General features: G+C 44.0%; 2 protein-coding genes across 4 annotated transcripts in view; one reads left to right on the forward strand and one right to left on the reverse strand.

Annotated features, from left to right (window-relative positions):
• The window catches only part of AK8 (adenylate kinase 8), a 66,308-nt gene that overhangs the window by 25,331 nt on the left and 28,568 nt on the right, over positions 1–12,409 (forward strand). For all 3 annotated transcript variants that reach the window (XM_053961793.1, XM_053961794.1, XM_053961795.1), the window contains one exon: positions 943–1,032. In XM_053961793.1, the coding sequence (XP_053817768.1) occupies positions 943–1,032 (90 nt within the window). The remainder of the gene's footprint in view (positions 1–942; positions 1,033–12,409) is intronic.
• On the reverse strand, positions 7,621–10,074 carry LOC128798387 (uncharacterized). Its single transcript, XM_053961803.1, has 2 exons — positions 8,641–10,074; positions 7,621–7,919 (listed from the first exon to the last, which is right to left on the reverse strand). Exon 1 carries the CDS (start codon positions 9,612–9,614, stop codon positions 8,661–8,663), a length of 954 nt encoding a protein of 317 aa, XP_053817778.1. The 5' UTR covers positions 9,615–10,074; the 3' UTR covers positions 7,621–7,919; positions 8,641–8,660.

Genomic DNA, 12,409 nt, shown 5'->3' on the forward strand with positions numbered 1-12,409 from the left:
ACACTATTTATTATGAATATGAATTTGCTTCTCCAGAACAAGTGGTGACTGTTCAAATTGTCACTTAAACATTGAATTTTATCAGCTTTGTCCCAGGAACACTCCTGTTGGCCTGGCAGTGTGATTAACAGCAATAAACTGATTTAAGGGCTCCATATTCTCCCATCAAAGGCAGTGCCTGTCAGTGCTATTGATTGCAGGAAGAAAGGAATCAATTTAGGATTATTAATTGAATAATCTCCAGGGGGACCTATAGCTAATATTTTTACCAAAAATAATTGGGGTTGTAACCAGGATTTCTGCTGTTGTGTGACCTCTCCATGTCTTGGTTCCCTCCCTCACCTGGGCAGCCAGTGCTCTCCAAGCCCAAAACAGGAATATTTCATGTACAGCTCTCCTGGCTCAAACCTGAAACCTGCATCTCCTGGTGTTCTCTGTGTGTTTGAAATCAATGATAATATTGCATTAGCACAGTTTTTTAAATGTAATCCTTACATGATCATTAAATGATCCAGGGAGGCCCTTCCTGAACTGAGCATTATGCTGCACCTCCAGCAGCGTGGTTCAGATGCTGTTCAGCAGCTGGAACTTTATTCAGTAATTACAAGTTTATAAAAAGTGAAAGCCACTAGCAATCCCTTGAGTTGTTATTTCAGAAATAGATTTGATTAATATCATTCTCTCCATTTTTAATATGTTCTTTGCCAAATATATTCTTTTTTTTTTTTTTTTTTTCATATCCTCAGTCTCCTTGCTTTTCACTCTTCTTGGCCAAAAAATCCCAACAAAACCCCTAACAACAAACTCAAAAAACATACAACTTTTATTTTATTCAGTGACCTTATTCCACTATGCAGCTTCTGGGTTCTTTTCTTTTCTTTTCTTTGTTGCCTCCTTTTTAAAATTTAACCTTGTGTCTTTTTTGTTCTTCCTTCCTGTTAGTTTGCTGTGGGCAACTGCTAAAGGAAGCTGTTGCAGACAACACAAAACTTGGAGAACTCATTAAGCCTTACATTGACAGTGGATGCCCAGGTAGGGCACGTTGTTGTCTCATTACACTAGAGTTACAAATTTGTAGCAAAAACCAAATTGTGAGTGATTTTTTTATTGGTCAGATTCTATTCAGAGTAGCCTGAAAGTCAATTAATTCCATTTATTCCATGGGATTTGTAGCACTGCATAACAGAAGTTAGATTTCTAAGGTTTTTTTTTTTATATATATCTTCAATGCAAACATTCACTGTTCCAGTGAAATTCAGATTTCTTGTGCACATTCTGAAATCTGAATTCCATGTTTTAATCTCTAAATCTAAATAAGAATTCTGGTATCAGCTCAAACTGTTTTTAAAGCACATTATTGTGCCAAACTACTTTCAAAGCACAATAATATTGTGTTTCATTTTACATTTGGATGTTGACTTTTAGAATGCTACCACAGTTTCCTCTACTTTCAGGTAAATATTTTAAACTTAAAGTTTCTTTGTACTTCATTTCTATCAGCGTTTTTGGTTGTGGGAGGGCACTGCCACGACGAATGTTGGGTATACTTTGCTTTTGGGAGGTTCTGCAGGGATTTCAGATAAATCATAAATGCTGTGAGCTCCTGAGGGCAGCAGCTTAAACCTGTCTGACTTACAGCTGTCCTGCTGTCTGTGCCTGGTGGGTGTTAGAAATCAGAGAATATCTGCAATTAAAGAGAAGTCATGTTGCAGGAGAGTGAAAGAATGTTTATTTTGCCAAATTGCAATGGCCTGGAAGAGGAACTTTCAGTGCTGCTTCTGGCAACAGCCCAAATGGTTTCCAGTGGTACAAACACCAGGAGACAATTGTGCTGAAGATGGGGAAATCTCAGTTAAACTTCAGTATTAATGGAATTTTGAGCAAAGTCCCCCAGAGCAAAGAGAAATCTTTGTTGTCCTTTATTTTTAGCAAAGAAATGTATTTGGCAAGGTGAAAAACTTGAAAATCTCCTTTGCTTTTTGCACAATAGCTTAATTCTGAGGCTGAATTAGACAGTTCTGAAACACGAGCCTTTGAAATTAACTGAGGTTCCCTTGATACCAGACCCAGAGGTTCAGGACTTTTCCAGGCCTTTCCAAAAGATCTTCGGCAGCCTGGAGCTTTGGGGGTGCCATCCCTCTGTCAGGCCCTTTATCACACCACAGGGTAATGGATTTTATCTCTGAACTCCATCTCCAGGGCATGGATTGCATTTATTCCTGATTCAGTCACCAGCTCAGTGCACTCAGGGCAGGCACCACGCTGCTGGGAGCTGCTGTGGGGCCATGGGGATGGGCAGCAGGAATCTCTGCAGCCTGACTGAGACAATTTGGGTCCTCTGGAATGGGCACAGAGATCTAGGAGAGGATTTTCTGAGTTAGAGATACACAGAATGGGCATTTAACTCAAAGGGAGGAGATCTCAGAGGATGGTGAGCAGGGGATCCGGGGTCTCCAGGTGTGCCAATAATTCCTTCCTGTGTGATCTGCTTTGACCTGACTGGGGCTGGTTTTGAGTGCAGTTTGACTCCCACATGGAGATCCTTTTAAGCTCTGTGCCTGTCTTTCATGGTATCCATTAATTTCAGAATCTTATGTGCTTGCTGTAATTTCTCTGTCTGCTCATCTCTGTGGAGAGGAGGACTGTAAATACCTCACTCTCTAAATTTCAGTTATGGCTGAGATGGGAGTTTGGATGATCTGTTTATTCCAAGATCCTTTAAGAGCTTCCTTTACTAAAATGTTCTTTGTGTGTTTTATAAACTTCATCTTAACCATTAAAGTTCCTTAAAGGAGATGCATTCCCAGTAGAGTAAAATAATTGCACAGATAATAATTTTTAGCCAGTCCTAAAAATATGTACATCCTTAGTCCAAGGGAGCTGCTTTCTTATCAGGAAAATGAAATTGAAGTTGTAATTCCTTTCTTCTTCCAAATTAGAAATTATTTCAGATTTAGATTAATTTTTTTAATACAGCATGCACAGATAAAGCTGTACAACACTTCTGAATATTAATAAGGATCATAACTATATTTCTGTGCATTATGCTAAAAATTCTCCCTTAGATTTGCTGATATGCACATATACATTTTATTTGGTGGGACACAGCACAAAATTAAGGGCTGAATATAGATAAATATCATCCAACAAAACCAGAAATAATAAGTTCTGTCATTTTGCTAATCCTCCTCTCCCAGGGATAACAAAGAATGAATTTACATTAGTAAACACTAACAAGAATTCATTACTGCCCTCACAAGAGGCTTGGAGAAAATGGAATAACACAGGAAGAAGAAAGGTGGGCAAAGAATCTTTGCATCTTTGCTCTCTTGCTGCAGCCCAGGTTAAAACAGGGGAAAGATTCTCCTGCTATGATTGACTGCAGTCAGTTTGCAGAAAACCTCACTTGGAAAGACTCAGTGTGGCCAATAGCAGACAGTGTTGTGAGTGGAAGAGCAATTAGAACTTCAACCTCTTCACTGCATTTCTGGTTGTTTAGAGGTTTAGCTGCTCCTGTGGGTGGGGAATCATGCAAGTGACATTGGCACAGAGCAGGGGAACCAAAGGCAGACCAGGAAAAATGTTGTTCTCAAATCATTACTTGTCAAAATGAAAGCAGTGCCATAAAATCTTGAGGACATGCCTCATATATTCTTAAAATGCTCCCCCAGGGGAGTGATCTCAGTGTGTTTCCCTTCTTGTGGACACCACTGATTGCATACAATTAGTCGTTTAAGATGTGCCAAGAGGGCGTGTTGTGGTGCTGTAAGAAGGCTCAAAGCCCTGCCTGACTCATTATTGAGTTACTGAGGCTGCCCAATGCCTGTTCTGCTCCAGTTCTGCTTGGCTAACCCACATCTCTTCATGGCTTTAGGATTCAGCCACATTCCTTGTGCTTTTTTTCTGTACTGCTTCATGTGTGCACCATGTATTTCAGGAACAGCCCAGACAATTCTATTATTTACCCCAAAAGGCAACCCAGTATTCCCACTGTCTGTATTTTCTGATGTTTGCTGTCTCATAAAGACCTGCTTTTTGTCAAAATCCTCAGTTTTGTATATGGTGATTTATTTTACCTAATGAAGGCAGCAGAGATTGAGCCCATTAGTTTTTTAATTCCCAGGACATTCTAGTCTACAATAGGTGCACACTAGATATTGAAAAATGCATTTTTGGTGGTAAGTTCAGTAACCTGACAGCTTTCTGCCTGAATTGTGCTTTGGACAACCAGTCTGAAATGCAGAGCTTGTCCCTTTAGGATGTTGTGGTTCCACAGAGTACTGGGTAGTTATTATTAACTATACTCTGGGCAGAAAATCACCAACATTGGAGTCTAAGACCAATCTTCTGGTCCCTAACAGAGTTAGATTAACTCTTGGACAATAATGCTAAATTCAGCACACACCATTTGCTTGGGCAGCCTGGGAAGAAATGGAGTAAGAGGTGAGTGCAGTGGCCAAAACCTTCCCACAGGCAGCAAGACAAGTGCCATAAATTAATTTATTTGTTTTGATTCCTTCTGAAGTGTTCTGAGGAGGCAGCTCCATAGACTTGACCCTCCCCTGGATAGATGAGACCCCACAGGCCTGAAGGAGACCTTCAAAGAGAGCTCCTGTCCTCAGGTTGCTCCAATTCTGAGGAAGGCTGGACATGTCTCACTGAAAACATGGACAAACATTAATTAGAAGTTCCATCTGCGTGATCTTTGTTCACCATCTTAAAGATGTCTGGCAGAATTTGATACCCTGTGAGAACAAAAAAAAAAAAAAAAAAAAAGCAGAAAGCATTTTTGATTTCCCCAACTAAATATCCCTGGTGTTTGCCCCTTGAGGTGTTTGCATTTTATTAATGAAAGGACAAGCAGAAGCATTTTGGGGGCATCACAAAGACAGGGAAGTTCATCAGTCAGTTGGAATCTGCATGTCATTGTGTCCAGTTTCTCTGGTGAAATAGCATGGAGTGAGCACTGCTAATTAATATATGTTTGTGAGGCTGTAATAAATAGAGCCAAGGAAAGTGAGATGACAGGAAAGCAGCATGAAGGAAAAAACCACTCCCAAACCAATAAGATTCTACTTTTCAGCTGGGAGAACTACTATTAGTTTGGGTGATTGGGTTTTTTCTCACCAAAATGAAGATTCAGGAGGTGAGAGAACTGATTCATGGAACACACATAACATTGCACTGTTTGCAGCCTGGTAGAGTTGAACACACACAATCTGTGTTGGTTTTTTCCTCTTCCTTTTCCCATTTTTTTTTTTTTTTAAGTTGTAATATCTGAAGCTGTCCCCAATGGCAGTCTGCATGTAGGGGGTAAAATCTGGAATTCCCTAATTTCTCCTGTTTTCTAATAAAAACTATTACTTGTACAAACACAGATCTCCCCTTATTTTAAATTGCAGTGGTTTTAAAGGGGTGGTTTTTGGTGCATCCTCTGAAAGTTGGGGTCCCCTGGTGACTGTGATCACAGTCTCACTGAAAACACTTTGCTCTGTTCGGGGTGGGTTTGTTTTGGTTTGGTTTTTTGGTTTTTTTTTTTTTTTTTTTTTGACATCAAATTAATATTCTCATCACTGAGCCTGAAACACAGATTTGACAATAGAGCAGCTCCTCTTTGTTAAAAACTCGCCGAGAGTTTCCGAGTTGAAAGGACGAATAAATCTTGCTATCTGAGGGGGTAAGCTCAGTGTTATTTCTTGTTTTTAAGAGTGCTGTACTGGCGAGCTGCAAGCTGTCTGAACATTGCAGAGACCCTTTGGGAGCTCCATTGGTTTTCAGCAAGCCTTTGCATGCAGTGTGTTTGTACTGGCTGAAGACAGCGCATGGCTCTCTAAATAATTTACAAGTTGATTAATAGACTCACATGGGTATAATTAGAAGAGGGAGAGACAGCAGCTACAGTAACGGGTACAGTGCTTGGGGGAACTAGAGACTTTATTTTTTTTAAAGAAACTTTCTAGGGTGCTGGGCGTTTGAAGATAAGTTGGGAAGAGCTCAGTGCCTCTTCTCTTTTGAAGTGGAAATAGGACAGTTTGAATCCGTCGAGTTTAATTTTTCACAAGCTTTAGGGGCCCTGCAGTGCAACTCCCTTTTTATTATTGAAAAAAACTCTCCATTTTTCTTTCATTTTTCACACACATGCACACACACACACACACACAGAGTCCAAACAGGAGCTAATAAACAAATCGATTTTCTACTTTATTTAAGTTAGTTTTACAGCAATTCTGTAGCTCCCCTAAATGTGCACCTTGCTCACAGATAAACTGTGTAAAGTTACAGAGATATTTATGAATACACCACACTTTAATTTATGCATTTTTAAGAAACCTTCACCTCTGTCTGACAATGCTTTTGAAGTAGCTCCGTTTTTCAAGTCAAACTTTTGACTTTTCCTCTGGGACTGCTACAAAGGTTTTTTTATGGAAAATAGGTAGCAGTCTCTTTTCCTACTAGGAGAAAATTGGTGGTCGAGAGAACATAATAAAATTTATTTTTTTATTTTCTCTTTTAGGTGGCCATATTTTTATATGAGATGCAAGCTTGTAGAATAGAAAGTTTTAAATGCAGACATATGGGCAGTAGGTTATAATTTTCTTCCCTGAGTTTTACTTTTTCATGTGTTGAATCACTGCAAGATGATAAATCAGAATTCCCTTTTCCTTTATTTGAAAATCTAGAGTGTCTTTTTCTTTATTCCACAATCCAGATTGGTGTATCTGTCTGGCAGATACTCAGAGCTGGGGTGAGCCTTGGTCTACAAAGATGTTTTTAAAGGCCACCCCACTTAGGAGTAAAAACAAAGCAACCAAAAAATCCACCCGAAAAAGCCAACCCTGGAAGCCAGACCAGGCAAAATAAATGTGATTTGATTAAAGAGAGGAGTGCAGTTGTTTTCTGGAGCAATTGTGATGATCAGTCAGTTCATGGATATGGTCCTGCCTATATAAAATGGTTTTGCAGTGACATTCACCATTCCTGCTGTTGCTGGAGGAACAATATTCCAATATTTGTGCCACAAACCCTCGTGGATTTGAGTGAAGATGTGGCCCTTGGCCATTTGGTGCCTCGTGGTTCTCAGGGGTTTTTAAAAAGCAAACTACAATATAAATGTGAAGTATGAATCTTTTATATTTATATTGATCTTCATTTCTGATAGTTATGCTTTAAAATTTAGGGAAGTTGGGGTTCCTTTCCTTTCCTTGCAGCACTGTGTCCTCAGCAAAGGGCTGCTTACCTGAATTCGGGGTGGTTTTGAGTTTGGGGTGGAGATATCACAGGAATCTTTATACAAAAGCCAGAAGGAAAAGCACACTGCATGTTGCCAGCATCCCCCTTTTTTTTGGAGTTTAACATAAAATTCTGGGTTTGGCTCTGTTCCACGGGGTGTAATACAAACAGAACCAGGCTGCTGTGTCAAACAGCCTGACAAGGAGAACACGAAACAGCTTTTGTGTATCCTTTTCTGTTTTAAAATGTCCCTTTAATGTGGCTGGGAGGTGTCAGGAGGAGACACAGGACAGGGCAGGATCCATCCCACTCTTGGGGTCTGGAGCACGAGGTGGCAGCAGGCAGCCCTGGTAGGGATGAGGAGCCCCTTCAGGAGCTCCCTCCCTTCTCATCCCACGGGAAGCAGTATTTGCTGTAAAAAGCCACAATGTTTCTCACTGTGTTTATCAGACCGATTTATTCCTTTTTTTAAATATTATCACCGTCAAGAAGGGTTTGTAGGTCAAATTCTGCACCGTGTTCTTCAGCAGAGCTGAGCTTTTAGAAACAAGGAGGAAATAGGAATTTGGTAGATAATGGAAATGAGGAGTTTGAAATTTGGTAGATAATGGAATTTGGTAGATAATGGAAATGAGGAGTTTGAAATGACGGTTTGAAGTGTAGTTGTTCTCTGTCCAACTGAAGTCTCTCTGTAGAAACAAAAGGAGTAAAAAGAAATACAAATATCCATTTTGTTACTGATTTTAGAAACTTTCAGACTAGACACATCCCTGTGAGACAGTTCAGAGCAGCTCTTGTCTCCCAGGCAGGTAAACTGAGGCAGAAAACCTCGTTCAGCTCGAGCCCTGCCCCAGTCAGGGAGCGTGGGTGGGAACCCAGGTGTGTGGATCCTGTCCCTGGAGCCAGCCCTGCATCATCTGGGACTCCCTGGGAGCCGGGGCCATCAGGCAAATCCATGGAAAACAGCACAGAGGCCGTTTTTAGTGGGAAAAAAGCTTTTTGCTTGCATTGCTGGATACTCAGTTTGGACTGAATTTCCTTTGCTGCTAACAGGTAAAGTGGTGTAAGGGGCTGGAATCTCATCACTAAATGTGATCAGATGTAGATTCTTGAATCTCTGGCTTGATACCTATGAGGAAGAATTTCTAAAAGTCTTAATTTATCTTGTATCATGTAGTTTATGTTTATATATAATCGATAATTTGGGATTGTACCTGCTTTAGAAATAGTATCATTTCCACTTTAATACAGCTAATTCCGATTTTAAATTCCCAAAACCCTAAAACAACAAAAACAAGGAAAGACTGGTTTCGATTTATGCTAACAAGCAAAAATACGTTAGAGGTGGAAATTAAATCTTTTATCGCATTATTTGTTTTACTGTATTAAAAGAATTATTGCGATTCTTACAGAAGCCCTTCTCAGCAGTGTCAAACGAGCGAGTGGAGACGGGATTTCTGTAGGAATGGTCCCTTTGACGGATCAGCGCCCGCGTTGTGCTCGCGGCGCTGCGAACCCGCGGCGGTGCCGGTGTTTGCTGTCCCTTCTTCAAACCCGGTAGAACCGGAGATGCTTTCAGTGCTTCCGCTCCAGCCCGGCGCTGTCGGGGCTTCAGGAGGCCTCAGCAGCGTCCGGAGGAGACGCGTTTTCCCCGAATTCCGAATTTTTCCCGACATTTCGGCGGCGCCGCGGCCGCTGCTGCCCGCGGGGCGGGACCGGCTGCGCTGCCCGCCGTGACCGCGGGGTGGCGACAGAGAACAGCCAACGGGCCGGGCCGAGCGCGGCTGAGAGCGCCGGGGGCACCGGGAGCGTCCCGGGAACAGCGGGAGCGTCCCGGGAACAGCGGGATCCTGTGGGGCTGAGAGCCCTGGGAGCATCCCGGGAACAGCGGGAGCGTCCCGGGAGCACCGGGATCCGGCGGGGCTGAGAGCCCTGGGAGCACCGGGAGCGTCCCGGGAACAGCGGGAGCGTCCCGGGAACAGCGGGATCCTGCGGGGCTGGGAGCACCGGGAGCGTCCCGGGAACAGCGGGAGCGTCCCGGGAACAGCGGGATCCTGCGGGGCTGGGAGCCCTGGGAGCATCCCGGGAACAGCGGGAGCGTCCCGGGAACAGCGGGAGCGTCCCGGGAACAGCGGGATCCTGCGGGGCTGAGAGCCCCGGGAGCATCCCGGGAGCACCGGGATCCTGCGGGGCTGAGAGCCCCGGGAGCGCCGGGAGCATCCCGGGATCCTGCGGGGCTGAGAGCACCTGGAGCACCGGGACCATCCCGGGAATAGCGGGATCCTGCAGGGCTGAGAGCCCTGGAAGCACCGGGAGCATCCCGGGATCGTGCAGGGCTGAGAGCCCCAGGAGCACCGGGAGCATCCCAGGAGCACCGGGAGCATCCCTGGAGCACCGGGAGCATCCCGGGATCCTGCAGGGCTGAGAGCCCCGAGAGCATCCCGGGATCCTGCGGGGCTGAGAGCCCCGCGACAACCCCGGGACCTCCGGGATCCTGCGGAACCGCGGGGCTGGAGACCCCCGGGACCCTTCGGGACCCCGCCGGCTGCGCAGAGACGAGACCACCCAGAACCCCACCGGGTGTGGGGGCCGGAGCCCCCCGGGCTCCCCAGAACATTCGGGGTGCGTGGGGTCGGAGCCTCCCGAGACTCCCCCCCGGAGGAGCCGATCCCCTTCTCCTGACTCCAGCGAGGCAAGCCCCGGCGCTCTCCTCCCGGTGCCGCTGCAGCGCTCTCGGCCCGGTGTTGGTGTTTATTTACGGTACCCGAGCCGGCTGCACGCAGCCCTGCCCGTCCTCACCCACCGGCGCCTCGCAGGATTAGCCTAAATTATCGATCAGCCCACGCGATGGTAAATCACTGCAAAATCATTCTCAAACACATTAAAAACCAATTTATACAATCTCGATCGATACCATCTCTGAGCACCTTTACGTGGGCAAGAAAACTGAGTAGAAAAAGCCAATTACTCATTGTGAATCATCCAGAGTTTCTAGAGCAATAAAATAAGGAAAACCCATGCTTTGCTAAATTTGGGGTTTCCTGGACAACTGAGGAAAGTAGCATTTGGCAGTAGCTTGTACTCAGGACAAGATGTTAACTGTCAACTACTGTGATCAAACCTCAGGCATCTGAATTAGCTGTGAAAGTCTTCAGACCTCGCTAAAAAAAAAATCTCTATAAGTGGGATAAAGCATAGATGGACAGTATTGTCAAAAGGACCTTTTAGAGCACAAAGCTGACAGAATTTGTATCTATAAATGCATTTATGCTGTACTTAGAATCGAGGTTTGGAGAAGTGAGCTGATACCCTTCAAAAGTGTGTTTTAAAGGGAAATACACGGAGGAGGTATCAATTTAAATATGATAATTGTATAGCTTGGAGCACTGACAGCATTGAAGTTATTGGAGAATAGTGCCCTGTAATCCCTCAAGTGGTGTTTTTCCCTTTCAGACTGTGCCTTTAATGTTCTATTACTTTTGTCTCGAGCAGATGGTGTGATTTTGTAACTGATTGCCTGATTTTGTAACTGATTGCCTGATCCGGGTTTCTGTTAGTCCTGCAGATCCACGGATTGGGGAAGAGCTAATAGGCCACACTCCTGTGAGCTTCAGGAGGACGTACTTCTCATGAGAAGCACCTGATACCTGTGAAAACCTTTGAAGCTCTGAGAAGTAAATTTATTTTTTAAACATTCTGCTGGAGGGTGCTGATTTACAGCCCTGGAGATGGAAAATCTCTGGGTGTCCACGCAGCAGTTCCAGCACGAGCAGCAGCACTTTAAGCCTTGTCCCCTGCCTGATCAAACCCCTGAAATTATTAAATCACTTCTTAGATCCTCAGCTGCTAATTCAGGGGTGTAGTCTTGATCATTAACTGGTGAAACAGGCTGGGAGATAAAGGAGATGCAGAGTGTGAGGTTGGTGTAGGCACAGACAAATTACATTTCCATCTGAAATGGAGCTGGTTGTGGCCTCATTCTGCTGCTCTTCCATGCCTGGGGTTTGCTGTGGCCCTGGTCCACAGCTGTGCCTGATGCTCTCAGGAATCCCTGCAGCTCAGTGGCTCTGCAGTTTTATTCTGAGAGGTAAATTTTGCTCCTGTGCCTCGGTTTCTCTCCCTAATAGAGATGTGCTCTCACCTTACCTAGTCTGGATATCTCTTTGCAGCAGCACATTGTAATTTTTACAAGAAGCTTACCTTTGGACTTCTCTAATGATAAAGTAAAATTTCTCTCGAGTCTCATTCCCCCAACTTTCAGAGTTAGAAACTCACACAAGCTTATGTTGAAAAGGAATTGATTATTCAAAGCTCTTGTGCTTCATAATCTCCTTAAAACATGTAGATTGACTGTCTCATCAGGAAATCTCTATATTTTACTTTGCTATATGCCCATTGGGTCATGTGCTTAAGACCAGGAGACCTCTGGCTAGTTCCTCACAGGCTGTGTGCCCCTCCAATTACAGGTTATTAATTTGCCTTACATTCCAGAGACAGTTCCACATGAGTGAAAAGGAATTCTGTACCGCAGAGTTCTTCATTACCTACTCTGCCTGTACTACAAAATAAGAATAATACGGATTTTTTTTTTCTCTCTCTCTTTTTTTTTTTTTTTTTCCTTCCCTCTGGTCTGTGGAAGATGTTTTACAGTTTTAATGCAGCTGTTTTAAGTGTGACTGTTCCTGTTCAAGGGCAGCTGATGTACTTTGTAATGCCACCAAGCAGCCAACAAGCTCTGTTCCCCCATTGTGTTGAAGTGATAGGTATGTTTGCTAATCAAGAGGAGAGCAGAGCTTGCTGTCTGACTTGTTTATGTTTTATTTCTCACCATCAAGCTTTAGAGGGAGGCACAGAAAATATGTAAGCATCTATATTATTCAGTGATGTATATGTGTACATGGGTGTTGCTGATGTCTTGCAGTCACTCCTGGCTGAAGGGAGAGATGTGTCAGGTGTCCCCAGCATCCCTCAGAACACCCCAAACCTGGCATGTCATTAGATAAACTATTAATTCATTGTCTCTGCATCCCTGATTTTCTCCCCTTGTGTGATTGCTTCTGTTTTATTCCAAAATAGTGACCACAGTGGAGGATTTTGGTCATCGGGGTTCACAGAAGGCCTGTGGGAAGTGCTCAGCCCCAGTAGATGCCCCAGGTTCCCATCACAATTGCTGTTTCAT

Source organism: Vidua chalybeata, chromosome 21, assembly GCF_026979565.1.
Source record: "Vidua chalybeata isolate OUT-0048 chromosome 21, bVidCha1 merged haplotype, whole genome shotgun sequence".
Classification (NCBI taxonomy): domain Eukaryota; kingdom Metazoa; phylum Chordata; class Aves; order Passeriformes; family Viduidae; genus Vidua; species Vidua chalybeata.